At 38.8% G+C, this 26,165-nt stretch overlaps 1 protein-coding gene across 1 annotated transcript; it reads right to left on the reverse strand.

The window, feature by feature from the left end:
* Nucleotides 1–291: 291 nt before the first annotated feature.
* si:dkey-70p6.1 (uncharacterized protein LOC570575 homolog) lies at nt 292–14,718 on the reverse strand. Its single transcript, XM_053625078.1, has 6 exons — nt 11,766–14,718; nt 8,761–8,818; nt 7,334–7,367; nt 6,414–6,985; nt 1,179–1,304; nt 292–1,021 (listed from the first exon to the last, which is right to left on the reverse strand). The coding sequence occupies exons 1-6, from the start codon at nt 11,897–11,899 to the stop codon at nt 452–454; spliced, it is 1,494 nt and encodes a 497-aa protein (XP_053481053.1). The 5' UTR covers nt 11,900–14,718; the 3' UTR covers nt 292–451.
* Between the last annotated feature and the right edge of the window lie 11,447 nt (nt 14,719–26,165).

Here is a 26,165-nt window from a genome sequence, read left to right on the forward strand (position 1 = left end):
CTTCCCCTATGTGGTGATATGTTAGTGATTTGTGAATTTTGATGTCTGCTACTCTTGAAGGATATGTGATTAAGTGAGATAAGATTTTCCCTAAGTCTTTTCCTTGGTGTTATCACTTTCTTCCCAACACACTTTCAAATCCCAATCCACAGGCAATTAATACTGATACACCGTATTACATGAAGTGGTAGTGCAATGTGTGTTTACCAAACTGATGTATGATGCAATGGCATCCCTCACAGAAAACATTAGCATAATATTGTCTGTAAGATAAGCCCCATTTTCCAGACTGCTTCTCTAAGGCAATGTGTGGGGCTACTTAGGAACCAAAGGGCTGAAATGTAAACACGATGTGTGAATGAGTGCAGGAAGAGTTGTTGCCTTGTCAAGTCTCTTTCCCCCTCAACTATAAGATGGGGGGTCTTTACGTTTGAGATTTAAGTTTGAGCCCTTACAGGCCAGTGACATACATTTCCATTCCGTCATTAAAAGTGAAGATGGTAGTGGTACTGGATGTGGTTGAGCCCTGCTTCAGGTCAGGGATGCTCTCGTAGAGGTTCTCGCCCGGCAGCAAAAGTGCTTTGGCAGGCAGGTGCTGCATCTTGGGTGTATGCTGGGGAGGGGGAGGTGGCGGAGGTGGCTGGTGCTGTGGCTGCTGTGGCTTTCTCTTCTTGGGCCGGAGAGTGGCGCTGGCATTGGGAGGAGGCCTGTCTCGTTTCCATCCTCCACCTCCTCCTCCTCCTCCACCTCCGCCAACCTCTGCAGCTTCATAGGACATGTCGCTCTCCTCTGCACCAATGGCTTCATAGCAGTGCTCTTCCATTGAGCCAGGGGGCATCCTTGAGCCTTTTGCCTCCTGTGGCGCCCATGTCTGTGGCTTCACCACCACGTTAAAGCCACCATCACGTTCACCTCGGGCCAAGGTCCGATAACCACCAATATCCCTAGGACCTGTGGGTGAGCCAGGCATGCCTCTTTTCTTCTTGCCTGGTTTGCAGACTTTAGAGTACATATCTGAGATCTGAAGAACAACACAGCAACTGTGAGTCGCAAAAGGTGAAGCAATAAATACCTTTGTCTGAGTTAATCTATACCTACTTATAGACTAGAAATGAAGTGAAAGCGTTGAAAAACATTTTATAGTGAAGAAGGGATTGAATGCAGAAACATTCACGTACCCCAGATGCCATGTTTTCTCCCAAGTGAGGGCTGAGAGGGCCTATGTGCTTGGGCTGGAACATGATGTCATCGTCTTCAGGAGGCTTCCATATGTACTCCTCTCCATTTCCAATAAACACTGCCTCCTGATTAGACAATACAGAGAGTGAGCTGTCTTATCATATACAGACTGTTTCTGCTTTAAAATCTACATTATTGATGGATAATATTAAATCTGAATTGAGACAATCCATCCATCCATCCATCTTCTATACCGCTTAATCCTTTTCAGGGTCACGGGGAAACCTGGAGCCTACCCCAGGGAGCATCGGGCACAAGGCGGGGTACACCCTGGACAGGGTGCCAATCCATCGCAGGGCACACTCACATACACACTCACACACCCATTCATACACTACGGACACTTTTGGACATGCCAATCAGCCTACCATGCATGTCTTTGGACTGGGGGAGGAAACCGGAGTACCCGGAGGAAACCCCCGCAGCATGGGGAGAACATGCAAACTCTGCACACACAGGGCCATGGTGGGAATCGAACCCCTGACCCTGGAAGTGTGAGGCTGTGTGAGGTGTGAGGCATTATATATCCATATGAAGATAATATTTTATAGTAATATTTATAATATATTTAACATATAATAATATTTTAAATAACAGTATACATTTTAACAAGTCATGTTAAAATGTATAACCATTGTGAAATGTGAAAACATGGTTTCCATGAATAGTGTTGTTTTTTAAATGAGACCTTAAATGTTTCCATATATAGGCTATATACAAATGAGTGACAACTTAAATGGCAAAAAAAAAACCCACAGCAGATCTTTTATGCTGTGGGGGCATACTGCTGGCATAGTTTGAATCCAGTTGCCCCAAATGAGCTTATACTCACTGATTACCTTTATCCTATGATGAAACGTTTCTATCCTGATTGGAGTGGTCTTTTCCAGAATGACGGAGCATAAGGAGTCATTAAATAGTTTGATAAATATGAAAATGATATAAATCATATCTTATGATCTTAATAGTCATCAGATCTCAACCCAACAGAGTAACTTTGGGAAATTTTGGACCGACATTCTACATCACCATCATCAAAACATTGAGGGAATATCTTTCGGAATAATGGTGTTAATCCCTTGCAAAATCAAAACCAAGGCTCAGTGAAACTGTTCTGGTTGCTTGTGATGGTCCAACACCTTACTAAGACACATGGTCTATCCTGGTCTATCCTAACTTGTCGCTCCTTGATATATACATTGGAGTCAAATGTTTTTGAAGACCTGGATTTTTAAAAATGTTTTATTAGAGTTTAATTACTATTACTGATGCAAACCAAACAAAATGATGAACTAGCAGTGAGATTAGAGTAATGAGGGAATAATAATTAAATAAGGAAACCTAAACCTTTGTAGAAGTTAACTGGTTGCTCTCAAATCCCAGTGGGGTCTCTATAAATGGGATGTACTAATGGGATATTTATTAAAGGCAGGCACACTTAGAATAAGCGTATAGATAAAAGACACAAAGACATAGCTAGTATTAACTTTAAAACATAAATATGTGGTGTGCTACACATGCCTAAATAAAGTGATGATTTTAGCCTTCCCTGTTTGGAGTAGACCTTAATTGTTAGTCTCGATTGAAGTCATTTTGTAACATTTCTCAATTCACTAAACATTGAATTCCTATTCCTTGGATAAATTTGCCAATTTTAGAGAAAAGAATGCCCTTATTTTTGTATTTCAAACTCGGTTATATGGAATGATATAGTGTGTGTATAGCAGCAATGCTATGATAATCTTATGCTTCAGGTGATTATCGCAATAATATACACACTCTAGGAAATGTATGGGGACACAATGTTTCACTGAATTAATAATGATCTGTTATAGTCTAACTCCCTATATAGGTTTTTAAAAACTTGGGTAATTAATCTTTGATAGAGTACAGTGGAGGTCTCCTCTCAACCTAGTAATGAGTTTTGCAGAATTGTTGCTGAAGTATGGCAGGTGACATCTTGTGTTTACCAGAACAGATCAGAACAGATCAGAGAAGAGAAGTTCCATTAAGAAAAAAGTTAAAAGAAGAGACCTGTCAGAGCCACATCATCAGTGTGAAAAAAAGCAACTGGAAAAAGCCACTGGCAAGAAATCCACCAGTGCCAGTTTCTTCACTACTGAGCCTAGGTAAATACTGTATGTATGACAAAAGAAGAAACATATCCCAAATTTTAAACAAATGTAATTAATGCTTAATAGGGTATAATTTACATTCAAATGGAGCAGATTAACCGGTATAATGATTATTGTGAAATAATCTTTTCTTTAATAATATTTCTGAGGTTTAGAGCACCAGTTTGAAATATGTCCTCTAATGGAGTGTTACGGTCAGAGCAATCCATCTGGCTTTCCCTCTGTTGACTGACTAGCTCATCTATAACCACTCAGTGGATCTAATGACATGAAGCTTAATGCGTTTCTCCGACCTGGCAGTGGGGAGGGAACAATAACCCATACTTTGCAGTTTTTCTCATATTCCCATGAGCGCAAATTAGAAAAGTGAGTACCGCAACATCCTAGCGTAGTTTATTTTTCTTTCTATTTATTTATAATGTTTCTTTTTATGACAATACTGTACAGTAAAAATCAGTAAGGCAATGTATAGCCCTCAAATGTGAAAAACTGTCTAGGAAGCTGCAATGTATAAGCTCTGCATCTGAATATTTATAGCAAAATTACAGGGTTTTGTTTATGAGAAAATATATCTTGTATCAGTAGGAAGGCGCTGGATGTCTATGACCTGAATGTGAAGGACGGGAATACAGGCATTGCATATGGGTTTCTGTGTATTGCGTCATCTGTATGGCATAAGGCTTCTGGCTCTGCCTCAGCAGGAATGCCAAATGGACAAGAATGAGTGTCAGGAGTTTTCACAGAAGTGTGTAATTAGCAGGGACAGAAAGTAACAAAATTACATGTACTCTTGTTACAGTACTTGAGTACATGGTTCAATGTAATGGTACTTTTCTTTAGTATAATCAAATCATAGTGCTTATACTTGTGGGGTTTTTTAAATAATAAAATATTCAGCTTCACTGCACTCATTTTAATCACTGTTACAGAGCATACACCGTATACAAATGGCTCAATAAAATTACAATATTTAAACACAGTAGGCTAGGTTAAAAAATACTTATGAAAAACTGCAATTTCTTAAAGCCCCAAGTGTCTACTTTCATATGAGCTATTAACCACTACTGTGGAGCGTGGCATCACAAATAAATTCAATGCTGAATACGGGCTCCCCAAAACAGGCAGAAAATCCATTTTTTAGTCTCTGGTAAAAAGAGTTTTAAAAAGCCATGTCCATATTTCAAATAATTCAGCCCAATAATTTGACCCAATCAAAATAAAAGCAGTTTCCTGCTGAAAGTCTACACTTTAAGTGCTAATGCTTAGCCAGTAGCAATGTCTGAGACAGTGGTGACAGATGTGCATTCCTGGTCCAATTTATCAGGCATCTTCAGTTTTAAATGCTTCAAAGGAAACAACCTGAGCCAACCTGGGGAGATATTGGCATTTCAATATATACTCAATTCAACAATATCTAATCTGCAGAAATGTACAGGTAAGCCATTAGCTAGCATGCTGCTGAAACACCAACAGCAAATAATTAATGTGGAGTTATGACTATTATAAAAATGAAAAGTAAAACAGAATAGGAAATAAAACATTTTCAGATCAGATGTGCCAGTTGTAGACATGCAAAAATTTTTTTGTAATGTACTGTATTTACTCAAGCTAACTTGAGTAACCAGATGACTTACAGTGCTGTGAAAAAGTATTTGCCCCATCATGATTTCTTTTGTTTTTGTGTATATCTCATACTAAATTGTTTCAGAAATTAAAACTAAATCTAAGATAAAACAAAGGCAACCTGAGTAAACATACAATACAGTTTGTAAATGATAATGCTATTTATTATAGCAAAAAAGTTATCCAATACCAACTGGGTATGGTATCATAACAGGGTTCAGCTGGACTAGACGCAACCAGGCCTGATTACTGCAAACCCTGTTCAATCAAATCAACACTTAAAGAGAGATTAAAACACTTAAAGTAGGTTAAAAGGTCTTACCCAGTTACACACTATGCCAAAATTTAAAGAAATTACAGAAATGATGAGGAAGAAGGTGATTGAAATACATCAGCCTGGGAAGGGTTACAAAGCTATTCCAAGGCTCTGGGACTCCAAAGAACCACAGTGAGAGCCATTATCTCTAAATGGGAAAACTCAGTTCAATAATGAACCTTCCCAGAAGTGGCCGACCTTCCAAAATTCCTCCAAGAGCACAGCAACTACTCATCCAGCAAATCACAAAAGAGCCAAGGACAACATCAAAGGACCTACAGGCCTCTCTTGCATCAAAAAAGATCACTGTTCATGAATCCACTATCAGAAAGACACTGGGCAAAAATGGCATACATGGAAGAGTGGCAAGGCGAAAACCACTGCTAACCCAGATCATTAAGACTTGTTTCAATTTTGCCAAAACACACCTTGATGATCCTCAAACCTTTGGGGAGAATGTTTTATGGACTAATGAGTCGAAAGTGGAACTGTTTAGAAGACAGGGATCCCGTTACATCTGGCGTAAACCAAACACATAATTCCACAAAAAGAACATCATATCTACAGTCAAGCATGGTGGTGGCAGTGTGATGGTGTGGGGATGCTTTGCTGCTTCAGGGCCTGGGCAACTTGCAATAATTGAGAAAAACATGAATTCTGCTCGCTATCAGAAAATCTAAAAGGAGAATATCTGGTCTTCAGTCTGTAAGTTAAAACTCAAGCCCAACTAGATTATGCAGCAAGACAATGATCCAAAGCATAGGAGTAAATCCTAGTCCTAGAAGTGAAAGACTGATCTCCAGTTATCGGAAGTGTTTGGTTGAAGTTATTGCTGCTAAAGGTCCATCCATCCATCCATCTTCTACTGCTTACTCCTTTTCAGGGTCACGGGGAACCTGGAGCCTATCACGCACTACGGACACTTTTAGACACGCCAATCAGCCTACCATGCATGTCTTTGGACTGGGGGAGGAAACCTGCTGCTAAAGGTATTGCTGCTAAACTAGATTTAAAGTTTAAGGGGGCAATTAGTTTTTCACATGGCTGATAGGTGGTTTATCTCCCTCAGTGTAATGACAACAACCTGTTTCCACACCTACCTTTGGAAAGAAAGGAAGATTGAAAGCCTCCACATTCTTGCGTGGCAACTTTTGACTGTGTGGGTGTGGTGGGGGTGGAGCTGGATGACTGGGCGGAGCATGCCGAATCTCTCCACTACTGTGCCGCTGTGCCTGCCCAAGCCCCTCCTCCGTTTCAGTGCCATTATCCCTCTTCTGGGCAGCTTTGTCAACCTTGCGAACCTTCCTGATACACGCATACTCAGCTGTTTCCGGGGGCTGCGGGGGAGGGTTCATTACTTGAGGGAGGGTCTCAGGCTCAGGAATTCCACCATCCAGGCTGTCCCCATCTGGATCAGGTGGTGCTGGGGTATTGGCAGGAACAGCTGGGGGGGCAGGAGTGTCCGTCTCTCCAGCCCGCCCCCTGAGCGCGGCCTCAGGACAGCGAGTCGGGGAGGAGCGGCGGCCCACCTCGGCGTATGTGTGCTCTCCATCCTCTCCTGAGGGCACCTGTGGCACCTGGCGGCCTTGTGAAGTTCGCAGGTCTGAGTTGGAGCGACGGCTTGGCAGCAGGAGCAGGTCCATGCTGGCTGGACGGTTCTTCTTGGAGGATTCTGAAGATTTAACATTGATTTTAGTTAGATGAAGTATGGAATATGTATTATATCAAAAAAAGGAACAGAACATTGTGGGCTAAACTGCAGAGGCAAAGGCGGCACAGACGGCGCCAACCCTGACAAAGTGAAAAAACATCTATGGGTGGCTCTACTACAGAAGAACAGAGAAAAGAATTGTATCCCGAAATGAAACTTATACCATCCTGCATGCTCCGACTCTACTTCCGAATTTGAGGCGGCTCTGCGGCCTCGGTAACGCTATCAAGCAGTGTGAGAAGCGAATGTACATACTTTTGCCATTGCAGTTGAGTCTGTTCATCTCATGGAGCTTGGTGTCTGACTTACTGATGGAGCGCAGCTTTGACTGCCGCAATATGTTCTAAAAAAAACAGAGACCGTTATCAGCATATAGCCTAATATGAGTTGTAGATCATAGTATGAATTGTTTATCATTATAAAAGAAGAGTAAAAAGTAGAATAGATCAAGGTAAGGTTTCTACTATAAAGACCACAGTATATTTGTATAAATATAATATATTTATTTATAAATATATGGTTGGTTAGATGGTTATTTATAATATATTTAAATATAATATATTTATACTGTAAATATTAGCAAAAAATATATAATATAATTTGTATGTGGAGCTTAAAAGTGGCATTTGACAGGTGAGAACACTTAAAAAAAGTCTAATTGGTCAATAATAAAGTAATATGCTTCAGCTAAGTTGAATTATACAGGTGTGCTGAGAAATTAATATAGAAATTGCACATACTGGTTTTCAGACATAATTATCTCTGGACTTCAGGACTGCTAGACAGCTGGACACAAAGAGGAGAGGTTGTCCAAAACAGCTGCGTGTCTCAGTTATGTACTAGTCTGACCATGAGAATAAATCACATTATTGTGCATTATAAGTCCATTATCTGCTATCCACTATGTGCCATAACAACAAGTCCACATGTAAAGAAAAATGGTGGAATGGCATTTAAAAAATAAAATATTAAAGAATTAATTAGTTTAAGCATTAATTCTTCAATAACCACTTTATCACGTTTGGAGTTGTGGTTGATCTGGAGGCTTATTCAAGGAACACTGGGCATAAGGTGGGAATACAGCTTGGAAAGGACTCCAGTGCATCGCAGGGCACCATGAACGCAAATATTCACACTCTCATTCTCACCCAGGGGCAATTTTAGCACATTCAATACATATTTCAGTATGATTTGGGAGGATGAAGCTGGAGAACCTGGGGGAAACCTACATGGACACAGGCAGACCATACAAAAGTCCGCACAGACAGTAAATTGAGCCGAGGATCAAACCCTAGAACAATTTATTACTATGAGTATGAATATCTTTTTAATATATTACACTGCTATTAGATTTGCTTTGACACTAAATCATATTGCAACTGCAAGCAAAGAAATTGCTGACCTTAATCAGTCCTTATTTAACAATCTTTTTAAGACAAGAGCTTATTGGAGTGATCTAAATGCAGTTGAGCTCCTTGTCCATCACCTCTACACAAGAAAAGTCTGGCAAACTCAGAGACATGAACTGCATTCCAATAACGCAGTAATTCACCCTAAAATTCACAAGCTAACTGAATACTAAATTATCTATAAATAAGATGCCTATTTATATCACCAAGTTTGAATGCAGCCATCAGTGTCCAGATCCCAATTTTCTCACCTGTCAATGCAGTCTAAAGGCAGACATAACAAGGAAATAGCTTTATTGCAACTGGGAAAATTAAAGAGATGGTTACCATGTCCATGAGTCTGTGCTTTCTCTCTTCACCAGTACCATTGTGACTCTTCCCCTTCCTGTTAAACACACAATGAGCACAAACACACTGATTGTCTGTCAGTCTCTATCAATAATAGATGGTTGGTTCATGATTAGGATGAGAATTCTTTGCCCCCTACGATTCAATTTGCAGTTATGTTGTGCAAAATAAATAAGTAATGGAAGGGATTTTGGTTAAGTTTGGCTTGGAGAGATGGATGCATTTTCTTTTGTAATATCTGGCTAAAATAAACCTTAGGTCACCTGAAATATTTTGAGCGATTTAAATCTGTTTTAAACGTGTCTTGTTTTTTTTTTTTTTGTATATACTACAATCCTAATACTCAAGATAAAACAACCAAGTATAACCAGTGCTTGAATCTCGAGACAAGAAAAGCTTTCATGCCAAGACTGTAACAAACTGACAGACAATTTTTACAGTAATTTACTGGCAACAGGTTTGCCAATTAAGTACTTTACACATTTTTTACAATAAACAATTGTAGCATATTTACAGTAAAGTATTGCAATATCTTACATAGTATATTGTAACACATAATCCAGTATATTTTCTAATTTAAAAAAAGTAACTTACAATTGATGTAAGAAACAACTGAGCTGAAGGTTAGGGGTCATGCTCAAGGTCCTAACCATAGCAGTGGTGGGATTTGATCACACAACCTTCTGAGCTGCAACTCAAAGCCTTAATATCTGAGCTACCACAACATGCTGAACTAGTTTACATTGATTCAATCACTTCTACTACTGAATTAACTTGCACTAAAAGATTGCATTGAATGAAATTACTAAGGCTGGTTGTGCTGGCTCAGTGTTTAAGGCTTTGAGTTACAAAGCAGAAAGTATTGCGTTCAAATCCCAGCACGTCAAAACTGCTATGCTTGGGTTCTTTTTTGTAATTAACACTTTTATTGATTCACAAGTTAACACAGATAGACAAACAACATATATAATGAATCAAACTATTTTAACATAAATCCTCACTATAACCCCTCCCCCTACCAACCTCCCACCCCACCCTGGTCCCCCCACGAACACCCCTGTGGTCAATAGAATATAAACTCACATATCCAAAAAAAATAATAAAATAAATAAAAATAAAAAAATAATAATTATACACACAATTTAAAAAAAATGGAAAATACAGTAATCAAGTATAATCATAGACTAAACTCTAAATTACACTCTCCACTGCCCCTCCTCGAGAGTCCCCCAAAAACGCCAAATAACTGCTCCATTTCTTCCTGAAGGAATTCCCAACTCCAAAGGCAGCCACCCTCCCCATCTCCACACACCACTCTGGAAACGAGGGCGCTCCATCTGATTTCCATCCCCTTAAAATAACCTGTCTACCAATCATCACACTGGTCAAAACCCAATCTTTTTTGTACCTATCCTCCAATTTTGTGACCTCCCGCTATGCTTGGGTTCTTGAGCAAGAGCCTTAACCTTCAGATCAGCTGTAACCTGTATCAATTGTACATCACTTCTTTTAAAAAAAACATCAGGCAAATGAGCAAATGCACTGGATTATATAAAACGATAATGAACTTTTTCACACTATTTGTTGTTACCCAAATGAGGATGGGTTCCCTTCTGAGTCTGGTTCCTCTCAAGGTTTCTTCCTCTTAACATCTTAGGGAGTTTTTCCTTGCCACCGTCGCCACCGGCTTGCTCAATTGGGATAAATTCGCACTTTTAATATCTGTATGGCGTGTTTATATATTTGTGTAAAGCTGCTTTGAGACAATGTCTATTGTAAAAAGCGCTATACAAATAAAATTGAATTGAATTTAATTGAATTGAATGGATTACATGTTATTCTATACTATGTAGGACATTACAGTATAACGTGTTATTCTACACTATGTAGGACATTACAGTACTTTATCCTAAATATGTTTACAGTTGTTGATTGTAAAATTATACAGTATTTTACTGGCAACTCTGTTGCCAGTCATTTTCTTATAGTGAAGTCTTCAGTTAAATCACATAGCATATTACAATCTGCTGCAATAAAGCCTTACACACAGACATCATTTATCATGATTATTATATAGTACATACAGTGCACAGCATCAAAGCTCCCTTTACACTCAGATGCTAATATTATCTACACACCCAGTGCCTCTTGGTGAAAGCTCTGGAGCGTTACTTTCTTACCCAAACGCTTTTTTCTTTTCTTTTCGCAAAGCATCATTGAGCAGAAATATAAAAAATAGTTTACTCTTACTGGAAGAACAATTTTCAAATGTCTGAATTCCCTCTAAATTTCACTCTAGCATTACATAAGACTCTGGGTATCACGGCTAAAGCGCAGATTCCAAAGACTAGACATGAAAAGAGTGCTCGTCAAGCAGGCAGGGAAACACATCTATAATTCATTAGATAGACTGTAGCTTAGTGCTGTATTCAATCACACTCCATTTGGATGTGCCATATCCAAATGGTCTCTGCTTAAACATAGCAAATGGCCTGTGCTTTATATTTACAGTGAGTTCAGAAAGTATTCAGACCCCTTCACTTTTTGCACGTTATTGTATTATAAATTTAATTTAAAAGATTGTGATTGATCTTGAGAGGATCTGGTGGGAAAAATAGGAGAAACTGTCCAAATCCAGGTGTACAAATATTGCAGAGACTTACCCAAAAATAATCGAAGCTGTAATTGCTGCCCAAGGTTTCCACAAGGGTCAGAGTACTTATCTAAATTAGGCACTACAGTTTCCGATTTTTTAATTAAAGTTGCAAAAATTTCTAAAAAGTTAGATTATTATGTGTAGATTGTTGGTCCAAAAGTCAATTTAATCCATTTAAAATGGAATCTATCACATAAAAAAGTGTGAAAAAAAATGAAGGGGTCTGAATACTTCCCAAACCCACTGTATATCTGAATATGTGTCTGTGTGTGTGTGTGTGTGTGTGTGTGTGTGTTCAAAGTTACAGTTATTCCCATCTGTTGCTCACCTGTGGCAGCCCACACATAGCACGACAATCAGGATGGTGACGACGAAAGCCGAGGCAGCAGCGATGGCCCCGAGCAGCAACACTTTGCCGTAGGGGGGAGCAGTGAAGTTCACCCCGTCCTGCATCGAGGCCATGTGAGAGTGCTCACACAAGCTCGCTCGTACACTCCCACTCTCGGCCACAGGCACGCACACTAGCAAAAACTGGGTATAAGCTTCACAGGATCTGAGGTAAAAAGGAGAGGAAGGGAAGAAGTAAGCTCTTCATTTGTGCGCATTTGTTCCATTTAGATCAAACAGCAACATTTGAATCCTTGGATCCTCCTTCATTGAACCATGTGAGAGAGGAGAGGAATCCCTGCTCCATCTATCTCTCTTTTGTCTCACACTTACTGTCATTTTCTCCATATTGGCTGTCAGTCAGCCCCTGGCTGACACTATTATCCTCAGCTCCACAGTTCAGGGGGCGATTTTGATCATTTCATGCTGACAGATTCTCAACCATTAGGCCCACCACTCAACCAAACCTGCCAATGTGTATGACTGCTTTTCCTACTTGGAAATAGGATGCATGCCTATTGTAATGGAGACTCTGCATTTAGTATAATCCATAGACAAGATGGTGGAAAACGTAGTTTCACAAGGGAGAATCAGACCTTAACAAACTTTATGAAGAACCCTATGCTATACCCTGCCTATGCTAATTCCAGTGCCTACACTACTGGAAACATTCAAGCCATGGAACAGCAACGTTAAGTGAACTGCCATATGTTGTAATTTGTTAGTATTAGTATTTTACTTTTAGAATTATACAAAATTACATCATCCATTGTTATTTTGCTGAAAGCAGTGTTATAGATCTACATTAAAATAACACCTACGTTAACTATTTTACTCTACGTTATCTTTAATTCAGTAAACGATATACAGTATCATGTATGGAATAGTACCATCCAATTTAGATGTTATTACTAATACTAAAATGTGATTAAAACGCATTTTTAATCTGGTTCTGTCCTAAAGGCTTAATTTAACTTGAATACAATCTCGCAGCCAGACCTTAAGTTTTTAATATTCTCTGTCAGGTTGGCATCAAAATACCATCTCAGTCTTTTCTATTATAATAAATGAAATAAAAAAAATAAACACACTTTTCTCTAATGAGCAAATGTATTAACATGGCACTTAACAACCGCTGACTGAGACTTAATTTGTAAAAAACAAAACAAAAAAAAAAACCAGCAAGATCAGAGGATTCCTAGCTATAAACACAGTGAATATAAACTTGAATAATCAAAAAAGGTTGGAAGGGGAGGAGTCATGGGAGTCTAACTTTAGCAGCTGTCTAGTGGTTGTGTGTCAGCACAATTTATTATGTCTAATCATTGGCTTCTAAACCAAGCTTGACTTCTGTTCATTCCACTCTAATTTAACCCCTGATGGTGATAATGACTAAAACATAGAGGGATCACATTAATGTCGAGTTATTACCACATGAAACAATTAGCACTGTGTTAGCATACATTTCAATGAAAATGAAACTGCATTAAAATCATTTTAATCAACAAAATGCAATATTGTATTAGTTTCTGATAAATTCTTAAATAAAAACTGCTTCATGGCAGACTCTTTTGGACCATGCAACATACCTTGGGTATTACTTATTCATCCATCATTATACATCATCTCGTTATTTATGTTACTTATGCATCATTGTTATACATGATAATACATGAAGTAATCAACTTCACCCATATTGGTCTCTTCCTCCAATTACCCTATTGCATATACTACAATGCCTGGGTAACCATGACCCAGAAATATAAGTTCATCACTCAATCTATGCCTTGTCTCATCAGCCCACTACCACTATATGCTACAATACAATACCATCCTGTCCTGCCACAAGAGCCACCTTCTCAGTAGAGGACATCGCAGAGTGGTGAACTAGCTTCTCTTATAGTACTCCTATTTTCCTTCTAGCCCATAGTGTCTTCCTGTGCCTTTACATGCCAGCTGGACAAATCAAGTGAATATCCCTGAATAAGATTATAGTTCTGAATGGGACATTTGGCTCATAATTCCATGTACAGGCTTTTTATTCATGATTATGAGCCTTAACATTACCCAAGTACCAGTAATAGCAATATGAGTGTTAGCAAATTTCACACGACAGCTCTTGACTGAAAATAACATGAAGTGTGTGTGTGTGTGTGTGTGTGTGTGTGTGTGTGTGTAGGAGGGATGGGGGGTGGTTGCTTGCTTTGTGTGTATGAATGCTTGTTTGTTTATTCATCACAGTTTAATTTGGCAGTGTGTAGATATTGAAATCAAAATGAACATGTTTTAATCATCTGGCTCGTTTTCCTTAGAAACCAAGTGAGCCATGAGTCATGACAAAGACTAAAAATGTTTTCGTACATAGCCAGGTTTTCTTGCTGTGAAAAGATGTCGAAAAGCATGGCTGGGGATTTATTATTTTTTTGGTGTCTCCTTGTTCTCAGGGGAAGGAAACTCTTGTTAGTTTGATGGGTTTTTCACAGACAAGTAAACACACAGGACATTCAGTCTCAAATGCTGCAGATGTCTTCTGCACCTGAACTCCAAAAGATACAACACATCACTTCATTAACAAGTGATCCACAGCAGATCTCTTGAATCTTACTGTAGGATGAAAAGTTCTAGAACAAGTGCACAACCAACCTCAGAAACTAGTTTTCCTGTTACATCCACTAAAGGATCACAGGTATTACAGGGAGATATCAGTATACTATAGCAATCTCTATCCTCTAAGCAGTCTTCCATCTTCCCAACACCCTATAGACCTATACAGCATAGGCCAATGGCAGATACAGCTTTAAATGCTTGACTGTAAGACAGCAATCTGGTAACAGTGTCATTTCTTCAACCAAATGGACAATGTGAATGTGTTTTAGAAGGATCCATATAGTGCTCCACAGTAAAATATCACCTAATTAAACCTTAAAATTACAATTAAGCAATCCTGGGCCTGCTGCTGTAAATATTACCCACATGTCTTCTCTCACAAATACAAAACTCCTTTCTGCATTTTGTCAAAATGAAAAACTGGCTCTCCTCATTCAACCTTTCCTTTAATTTTCTTCTTATATTTAAACACTATGGGGAAAGCAGCTGTTCTGAAGAGCGATCACAGTCTTTTACCACAGCTGCTTATCTTTCTTACTGACTCAATTGGCTAGACAGGGTGAATACAGGTCTCCTACATTTAATTATGCAACTCGATGGTGCAGAATATTTGTTTATCTGCATTTCTGCAATGCACTGCAAAAAACAGACTGAGCTTCTCTTTATAGTTTACATTACAGGCAGTAATGGTATTCTTAACATAAAACAGTACATAAAGATATAAAAAAAGATTATGGATATTATTATTAATAGACATTGTGAAATTGGGACCTGATTGGTCCTATTAGGAGGACCCGTAATATTCTTTACAAACTACTGTATTACTATTACTACTATTGAGCAGAATAGTAAAAAATAAAGGCAGAAAAAGTAATAACCTGGGTTTAATTAGGCTTGCACCTGATACTTTTCATGACTTAATTCTAGTACCTATTTCTTATTTGGAAAAAAATCTATTTGTGGGGAGCCAATCAGACTGTAACCTGTGAGATAAGTGTATAAGCAACCATAACTAGAGCATCTGAGGCTGAGACTAGGTAAATACTAATACCCATTCTTAGTTATCTATTATCATAAAATTACAGTGCCACCATCTATTATGCTGTATTTTTGGTACTAGATATTATTTGCAAATTAGTGCCAGAGAGCTTATCATATCTTAGCATCAGCATTAACATATACTTGTGTGTGTGCACACACAATTGTGCATGTATCTGCAAGAGAGTACATGCTTCATCGGTAACCACACTGGATATGAACACACCATTAATTTGACCAGATGGAGTGCCAAGCACTTCTGTGATTTATTTATTTTATTTTATTTTATTTTTTAAATTTTTTGTAGAAGGGAATCCAATTTCAAGAACAGCCGTGAGGTGCCCCATCACCAGGCAACTCCATCAATGAGTGAAATAATGTGAGTTTAATATGTTAGAGTGATAATGTTAATTGATAACTGGCATAAGTGTCTTTTGGGTTACAAGATGTTTTGCAGGAACTAGTGGGACAAGTAAGCAGGTTTTAAACGGGAAATGATAAACTGAAATGTTACACTGGTCCGTTTAAAGCAGTCAGCCGAATTAATGACGCCACCTATAGATTAGTATTGTTACTGTCACTATCGTCCAGCTCTCTGGGAATTCCAGCTTCCAGAATCCACAGTCGACCACCATGCCCAGTTCTCTGGCTTCCTCTAACTACAATCGCTCTAGCGCACTGTCATTGGATTGTTACACATTAAACCCTATAAGTGTATATACATATACTTTCCCTCCATGCTTTGTTTTTCTTATCTGTGCTTCATTGCCCAGCATCACTAAGCCTTTATTATTTGCTATCTGGTCTGTATCCACATGTGTGAATCCTGCTATTGTTTGCACATTTTTAGTTGCTCTACTCTTTTGCCCATGTCTGCTTAGTTGGTTGCTATTTTGGCCTTTTTTTTTTAGATTTTGTCTGCTGATCTTGGGGTGTATGTCTAATGTTATTTTTGTCATTTCAACCTGAAATGACATCTCTACTAATAGTGTCAAAGCCTGACAATTGGCCAGGTTCTCTGAGTTGTAGGGCATGTATGGCAAGTATGGCAGGGCATTCGAAACAGTTCTCCTGCCGTAATAAATACACACTAATTCAGAGAGGAAGACTTTCAATTTTGTGAGATACATTCTCAACCTATTGCTCTTGATCCAGTAATGTTGACGAGCTACTAGGGTGAAACATGCAGATGGAAATTTGGACTTTTTCTGCTGTGACCTATTCCAGGAGTGGTAAAGGTATTGCTGTACACTCTTCAAAATGTGCAGGGCATGCAGTAGTTGCTGAAAATTTCCTCAAACAGATGTGTCCTCTCAGAGATGACAATCAGCCAACTGGCGTATGCTCTACAGCCCTACTGATTCTTATAATCCCTCACTCTAGCACTTTGCTCAGGCAGAAAGAATTGTGAAACTCCACCTCTCATCCCCCTTAACCAATTTTCCTTCTTCCTTTGCCTGTCCTCCTCCCTTGCCACCTCTTCCTTTCTCTCTCTTTTTCCCTAAAAGGAGTGGCATCTTGCCACTGCAGTGCAACATTCAGGGTAATCATCTTGTCTTTCAGGGCCTGCCAATCTCAGGCAGTGTACAACAGAACTCTGATACAACACACAAACACATACACACACATCTGCTCTAACAGGGTTTCTTAGGGTGCTCCCATATAAAGCTCTAATCCTCATCCTCACACAGCAGTACAGCATTCAAATATACCTTAAGACATCACTCTTAACCAGACCTTAGTATAGGTTGGCATGGACTCTAAGGAGACAATAAGAATATAAATGAATATAAGTTTGGTGGCTCAAGTCACAATATTATCTTCAGCTGGCAGATGGGACTTTTTTTTCCACTATACATATCTAAGGACTCACAGTTGTATTGTATTTCATGATGGCCAAATTAACCAGCAAATATCCAATTCCCCTTACAGCTTAACTGCATCGTCACAGTCAGGGATGATCTAGAATCATGTGCCTGCTGCGTTGTCTCTACTTTTAGGTTTCATTTGCAGTCCAGAAAAAGAATTGTCTAATCCATTAAAGCGACACCGAGCATTTACAGTACATGTTTAAAATATGAACAATTATTTAAGCAAGATCAACTGTTCCGCTCATCTTTAATTCATGTGATGACACAGCAACCGATAATAATTCATGCACTGAAAACAGCTGATTCATATCCTGTAAGGAACCTTGAGTGCCTTTTATGTAAAAGAATGCTCTGTGGATTAAAAATTCATATACCAATGAAATATTACAATACAGAATAGAAAATTTTAGAATTACGCATACATGCAATTCTACATCGCAAATCATAACGTAGTAATTATATATTATAGAGTATATTTATATATTATCAGAATGATAAATTTACATAAAGGAAAAGTAAAAAGCTTCCATGCTTTTTAGAAAGGAGCATTTATAATATATGAAATAAAAGGGTTAACAAGAACACTTTCCACAGCTTCCCCAATGTGCGGTCTGTCCCATTGTCTCCTCTCTAATACCTCAGCGAGTATAAGTGATGAATATAATCAGCTTTAAGTTGGCAGGGGTGGGGGGTGGGGGTGGGGGTGGGGGTGGGGGGATGGGGGGGTCAGCTGGGGGATGGTGGATGGTGGGATGATACAAAAAAAAATTCTATGATAGGGCTATTCCAATATTATAGCTTCACAATTAGTCACAGTGTAAGATCAGACAGTTACCTCGCCACTGACTTTATCAAAAAAGCAATTAAAATGTATTTCCACCTCATCCTTAAAACTTTGCACTTCCTCCCTCTGGACTCCCCCTAAATCATATCTACAGCAACCTTTATTTCTCTTTGCAGGGGACTGTACTGAAAATCCTTTGGCTGTGTAATCCACTACTATTGTAAACATATTACATTGTGACTCTGCTGCCACTCCTAGCAGTACTGAGTACTTCATCATCACATTATCATACTGTGAAAATTTCAAACCACGACACCCCTACTACATGATAACCATACCACCCAAAATTAATAAACAAACAAATAAATAAACTCAGCCAGCTCAACTTGCCCCTAACTATGTAACTACAGATTGATTTGTCTAAAGTTATCTAGCTTTGATTAGGAATTCAGCAGTATATAGCTGTAGCCCTGTAGACCGTTGAATATGTGAAGCCCTAGGTTGTTAAAAGAAGCAAGTTGCTTTAATAATAATTATAGTAAAGCTTATGCAAAAGGGTGACTTAGCCAATTTCATTTAAAACATACATTTGTAATAGCCATATATATATATATATATATATATATATATATATATATATATATATATATATATATATATATATATATATACACACACACACACACACACACACACACACACACACACATATATATATATATATATATATATATATAAAATCTACATGCCTCTTCAGGCTAAAGGTGAGAGGCAACTTTGGTGCAAATTCCAGCACACTGTGTAGAATTTGGATATAAGAATCACAGACCCCTCAGAGCAAGGGATATTATGCAAAAGTGAAGGCAGGCTGGACAGATTTGACTGTTTATTATTGTTTAATAATGTTTAGCTTCTCTTTAACTTGGCCTCAGTTCGTACCTAATGTTCTTACCCATTTTATTAAAAGTTTAACAATTTTTCAAGAATTTTAGTCAAGCATTTTGAAATAAACAAAGTCTTCAAGCATATGTTGGCTAGCTAGCAAAGCCAACACTATCACTGGCTAAACTAGCAAATAGGATTGGGCCATATTTGAAAATAATTATGGCTATAATTTCTCATGATGAATGGTTACATTACCTGTTTAAACACAAACACTGGGTGAAAAAAAAAAGAATATTAAATGACAAAGCCAATTGTAAAATGATTGCTTTGCCTCCTTGACTGGTTTTCCTGCCTAAATTGTCTATACTAAGAAAATTTTAACTCAATCCCAGAGTCATGGAATAATAAACAGCAAAAAGAAAATACTTCTTTGCAAAATACTGTACGTTCAGTTTTTGGAAACCTAAATTCTGTGACTTAAAGCCAACATAGAAATTGAAGTAATAAATAATTTGCATAATTTGCAATCAAATTACCTTTTGTTAAGCTTCAGTTACGTTCATGCTTCACTTATATTCGATAAGATTAAAGTTTAAAATTAAATTTGGGGGGTGCACGGTGGCTTAGTGGTTAGCACGTTTGCCTCACACCTCCAGGGTTGGGGGTTCGATTCCTACTGTGGCCCTGTGTGTGTGGAGTTTGCATGTTCTCCCCGTGTTGCCGGGGTTTCCTCCTCCTTCCTTCCTCCCTCTCCATATTCAAAGATGATGACATGAATGCCAATCTGCATCAACAGTACAAGTTGGGAACACTACTTTAAAGATACAGTCATATAACTTAATGGATGAATGCACCTAGATATAACATTTTTGTGATATTGTCAATACTGGCATGGTATAAAGAAGCTGTGGAAGAACATTTGTATAAAATGTCATACTGTTATATAGTCACACCATTACTACACTCTCTAGAAAATACCCAGAACCATTAAAGATTCCAAACAGAAATAATAATGTCACTAGCAGATGAATCAAGTTCCTTTATTGTTAATGTACCAGAGCAGAAATCAGATCACGTAACAACGGCAAACTTTCATCACAGAGTCAGATATGAGCTCCCATTTCTGCTGCCAATTACTACCCTAGAGAGAGAATAGAGAGAACAAGAGAGAGAGAGCAACAGAGAGAGAGAGAGAGAGAGAGAGAGAGAGAGAGAGAGAGAGAGCAATGGAGGAATGGCATGTTTTAATTACTGTGAAGGCCTAGATTTCAGAGGAAGAATGAAACTGGCATGTTAGTCCCCCAAGCCCAGTGACAAGACTTTTGACTGACATGACTGTTGCCGCATTGTTCCTCTCTTCCCTCTATTTTTCTCCTTTTTCTATGGAGTCCAGTTTCATGTGGGGGGAAAAACGAAATAAATAACTGAAGTGCAATAGCAGGCAAAATGGGACAGCAGCGACCCCATCCCTCAACACATTATTACAGTTACAATTTCCAAAGAATTTCTGAGTGAAAGGAGATGATAAAACGTCTGCATTCTTTATTTTGGCTGCTACTTTCCATTGGGAAATGGTTAAATTATAACGTCTTTATATTCGTTCCAAGGTGCACTTTTTTGAAGAAGCCTGAGACAACAGTAACAAGTTTACCATACTGTAGCAGAGTTCCTGGCCTTTGTCATTGTCAGCCATGTCTAATCTTGTCATGCTTGTGCTGCCTCCGCAGCACACTGTTACTAGTTGTTCAAATCTATGAATCACACCATGCCAAATTGCAGTGACAATGAACAATCATCAAGCAGATTTGACAGATCGTTCAGCATGTAAGACTTGTTGCTGTTATCTCAGGCATCTAGCTAACAGCTAGAGATGTAAGAGTATGAAAATTTATAAAACTATCACGGTTATCAGTATTATCACGGTATTATTCAAATGTACTGAAAATGTACAAAAGGTACTGATACACACACTGAAATCATTTAAACAGGTTTTATATTTGACTATAAAGTGATGGACGGTTGTCACTAGGCTTACTGTGATCATTTAGTTCAGTTAGAGAATATGGCGGAAGGCAGTGACGGCGCTTGGGAGATTTCACAACCTTCCAAGAGGACCAAATCCGAAGTGTGGTCATATTAGGGATTTTATAAAAATGCTGAGGGAAACTTAATAGAAGATGGTAACCCTGTCTGCAGAGACTGCCAGAAGTAAGTTGCTGTGAAAGGGGGCTTTGGCACTTCGTTGGTGCGTTTACCTCTTTTTCCCCTCGCTTTTATATCGCTTTTATATCGCCTGTGCGGCCGTGCGCATTTCACTTCAGCTTTCAATTTGCTTGAATGGTGGGTTCATTATTATTATTAATGAAAACACAACAACAACAAAACAGTACAATGACAAACTCGCTTATATTAAACCAAATCGTCCGCCATCGTCTTGTCAGTCAGCTCACCTCACTCTTCCTGTCAGTCAGCTCGCCTCGCTCTTCTTGTTGGTCAGTTTGCCTCGCTCTTCCTGTCGGTCAGCTCGCCTCGCTCGTCCTATCGGTCAGTTCGCCTCGCTCTTCCTGTCGGTCAGCTTGCCTCCTGTCGGTCAGTTCGCCTCGCTCTTCCTATCGGTCAGTTCGCCTCACCCTTCCTGTCGGTCAGTTCGCCTCGCTCTTCCTGTCGGTCAGCTCGCCTCGCTCTTCCTGTCGGTCAGTTCGCCTCGCTCTTCCTGTTGGTCAGTTCGCCTCCTGTCGGTCAGCTTGCCTCGCTCTTCCTGTCGGTCAGTTCTCCTTGCTCTTCCTGTCGGTCAGTTCGCCTCACACTTCCTATCGGTCAGTTCTCCTCGCTCTTCCTGTTGGTCAGTTCACGTCACACTTCCTACTGGTCAGTTCGCCTCACTCTTTCTGTCGGTCAGTTCGCCTCCTGTCGGTCAGCTCGCCTCGCTCTTCCTGTCGGTCAGTTCACCTCCTGTCGGTCAGTTCGCCTCACTCTTCCTGTCGGTCAGCTCGCTTTGCTCTTCCTGTCAGTCAGTTCGCGCTTCCTGTCGGTCAGCTCGCCTCACTCTTCCTGTCGGTCAGCTCGCCTCGCTCTTCCTGTCGGTCAGACTCATGCTGGGAGTGTGTGGACAGCATTTACTGCGAGTTGTACATATCACAATATTCACACTCGGTTTTAAACTAAGGATGCTGCTGCCACAGGGATTAGTGAGGCCAGTAGGGGGTGCTCAACCTGTGATCTGTGTGGGGCCTAATGCCCCAGTATAGTGATGGGGACACTATACTGTAAAAATAGCATGGTCTTTAAACGGAGGTCCTGACTCTCTGTGGTCATTAAAAATCCGAGAACACATCTTGTAAAAAGTGGGGGTATAACCCCGGTGTCCTGGCGAAATCCCCCATTGGTTCTTATCTTTCATGTCCCCTTTCATGTCTGAATTTGATACATCACTTTCTCCTCTCCCCCAGTAGCTGGTGTGTGGTGGACATTCTGTTGCACTATGGCTGCTGTCGCATCATCCAGGTGGATGCTACACACTGGTGGTGGTTGAGGAAATTCCCCAATACAATGTAAAGCACTTTGAGTGCCTAGAAAAGTGCTATATAAATCTAAGGAATTATTATTATTAAAGATAGTTTGTTAGCAGTAACTAGCTAGTTGCTAGTATTTGTCATTAGGTACGGTCATACAGGCAGTGTTTGGGATTAACAAATATATTAACTAACGAAACTCTTTGCTTCTGAAATTGTGCTTTAATGCGACATTATAGCAGGCAAAAATGAGGGAAACAGTCTACATGGACAGGTAAACAAAATCAGTTTCCTTCTTTTGACAGTGATGTGTATTCTTACATTTAATTTTTATTGTACATGATTTGGCATTTTCATCTGCTTTTATCCTGTAAAAACACTCTGGTGCTTTTACATCCTATTCAGTTTTTTTTATATCCTTCCTTATCGAAATACTAACAGGTAGAAAATACTTCAGTAATTTTGTCTTAATCGTTACTGTTTACTGCTTACATTTTATTCAGGCTTTAAAAGGCCTTACCTCATGAAAATGTTTCAATATGCTGGACTAAGCAAAGACTCATATAAAATGAGGGGTCTCCCTAGAAGGTATTAACTACATCTAATTCGAAAAAGCATATTGAGGTAAGTTTCACTAATTTGCTAACATTAAGGGGTAATTTGCTTATTGTTAACTAAGTCTTTTCTTTGCTAATGTCAGGTTATGTTAGAATCAATTCCAGTAGCTAAACTAAATGGCTAGGGAGCAAGTCAAAATCTAGATAATGGTAAATACTGGTTATCCAATTATATTCTATTTCTGATTAATTTGTTGGCAACCTATGAAGTGTTAATCATGCATATGACTAGTAAATTTATAATAAAGTAATATAAAGTAATTTCATATGAAATACCTATTTCCGACTTATAAATAAGATTTTGACCCATTACCTATACTTTCATTTAAAGTTTCTCATTTCTCAGTAATTTATCCATCCCATTCCTCACTCTATAAGTAAAAAAGTAAAAATATTTTACACATCTTATTGCTGGTTAATGCAACGTTGTATCCTTAGCGAAATAACTTGATCAAATAATGCATTTAACTGCCAAAAATGGTGCTGTTAATATTTAGCAGAAAACGTTATACATAAGATGAGTAGGGTGTTATAAGCAGTGTGTCTCATTTAAATGAAACCTATGTCACTGCTTAAAATATAGTGTATGTGTGGCAGACTAGGGAAAACCTGTCAGCTAACTTCTGGTAAACAGCCAAAAATGACAACTCAGTTTTAGGCCAAAATTTGGGTTTTTCTGCTTACGAAATACTTTGACACCTCTACTTTAAACACGGATAAATATATTTTACTAAAGCAATGTGGAAATGTTTTTATTTAATTTATAACCTCGCCTATGATATCTGCAAAGATCATGTTGGATAAAGAGCCAGTTTAACAAGCGCAGTAGTTAAAACCTGCCTAAAGATATCTAAAACCTTGCTAGCTAAGAGTGCTTTTGTGAATGTAAGGCTATTATCAGAGTTTTGGACCTAAGCCTATTCAATTTAGTTCCTCATCAGATGCCGCCTGTCAAATTGTCCGCAATGCACCTGTGCTGTCCCGTTGTAATCGAGAAAGCACTTAAACACTTCTACAGAAGACAGAGGACAAATGACCTAATAGAAATATGAGAAATACAGGCAACAGAAGTCACAGAATTCATTTTAGTACAGATGTAAGAGCAAACACAGAACAGTTTAAATACCACAAGTGACCTTTTAACTCAGGTGATATGATAGATACTGATGTGGACATAGTTCCGTTCATGAAAGCCTGTAGTTTTCAGAACGTCATATACAGTAGTAGATAATGTCAGTATTTGACCACTGGAATGAGTTTCCCAGGCCACCACCCATGTATTTACTGTACAATGCACACTATGTCTGCTGAAGACATGTTTAAGTAACACTAGAAGCCTACTTCTATTGGATGGACTATAAAATCATAAGTAATTCCCCTCTTCTTGGCCCTTAACATTGACCCCAAACCATAGCAGTCAGGAAGCACTGAGAAGCCTGCAATGGGTGTCTGTATCATGAAACAGATCCACACATACATTTACACAATAATGTTTGCAAAATAATATTTAAAACCAATTCTTATTTTTTTTTAAAAACTCCATTAAAGTACACTTGTGCCAGAAAAAATAGCCAAAACAAAAACAAGATGAAAGAGTACTCACATAGAATGTCACATCAAACAGCCAAGCTGGACTGAGCATGTAACCATGGCTCCAAAACCATCTTTAGAAATCCCTAGAATGGAAGATGCAAGATGTGAAATAATTATTATTGTCTTATTATATGCAAGCACATACACACAAGTGGATTTTTCTTATTTCACACTGCATTTTTCTTATTTCTGGGTACCATTCATCAGTCAGACACCATGTTTGCTTATCTGCTCCAAATTAAACAAAAGAAGACTTCATGGAAAGTTCCATCAACACACAGTTTCACTAGTTGATTGAACACACTGCTTATCACTCAGCTACAGGTAATAAATGAGCTCTCGCAGTGAAAAAATGTAGCTGCTCATATGTATGCATATAGTGGCAGTGGCAGTGATATTTAGCAGATTACTTAAACTGAAATGAAAGGGGGGTAATATTTTTCTGCCATATTTTGCTTCCAGGGAAGTCTAAAGATTAAACACGTTTCCTCGCATCTGATGATTCTTTCGGATAATCTCTTAGGATGTGTATCTGCTTGGCTGCTTTCATATGTGCAATCTAAATGTCATTCAAATAGCCAGTTGCTTTAGTCATGTCTGTCAGGCCTAAGAGCTTCCTGACTGTAATTATAGTATTTCAGTAAATTCAAGGGCATGGTTCAGGAATCCATTCACGAATTGAAGTCTGAGGAATGTCAGAGTATCCCTAAATAAGCAGACAGAAAAAAAGGTGCAGATTCCCACTGGGAGGCAGTAGAACAAAGCATGAGAATGATTAATCAGATCCCAGCTATGGTTTTTCCTTCTCTCCAGGTTGTACAATTAACATGTAGGACTGTTCTCCTCATCCGGGCCTAGGACCCCTCTGGGAATTTATGTTGATGTTTTCTAGGGGTGTTTGTGTGTGCTTGTATAATTAATGTTTATTAATTAGCACATGTTCTGTGCTGGTCAACCTTCTTCTTTACATAAACAAGCATGCATGCTGACTTTTGCCTTACTGTCATAGACTGGTGAGGACTTAATCCTAGGAGAGATTTCTTTGAGAAGGTGAAACACCTCATAGAGGTGTTCTTACAACGAAAGTAGTAGTTGGAATTAATTTAACAACCAAAGGGAGCCTTCTTTTTAAGGATGCAACATTACTCATCCGACTGTTGACCTTATACTGAAATGTACACAAAATAGACATATGATATCTCGATCATCAACAGGCTATTTCTGTTACAAAGCTATTTTACCTTTGGTTAAAAAAAAAAAAAAAAAGAAAAAAAAAAAGCAAGCCAATTTCCTCCATTCCTCACCAATATTGCCTCCTGGAAGCTTATCTCATTGAGCAGCCTGGCTCTAGGGCTTTCTGGCTCCTTCAGACCATTCTCTCCTCTTAGCTCTTATGTGCGCTTAAAATATGCCAAACGGGCTCTGATTTGAGCA

This window comes from Ictalurus furcatus, chromosome 5 (genome assembly GCF_023375685.1).
Source record: "Ictalurus furcatus strain D&B chromosome 5, Billie_1.0, whole genome shotgun sequence".
NCBI lineage: Eukaryota > Metazoa > Chordata > Actinopteri > Siluriformes > Ictaluridae > Ictalurus > Ictalurus furcatus.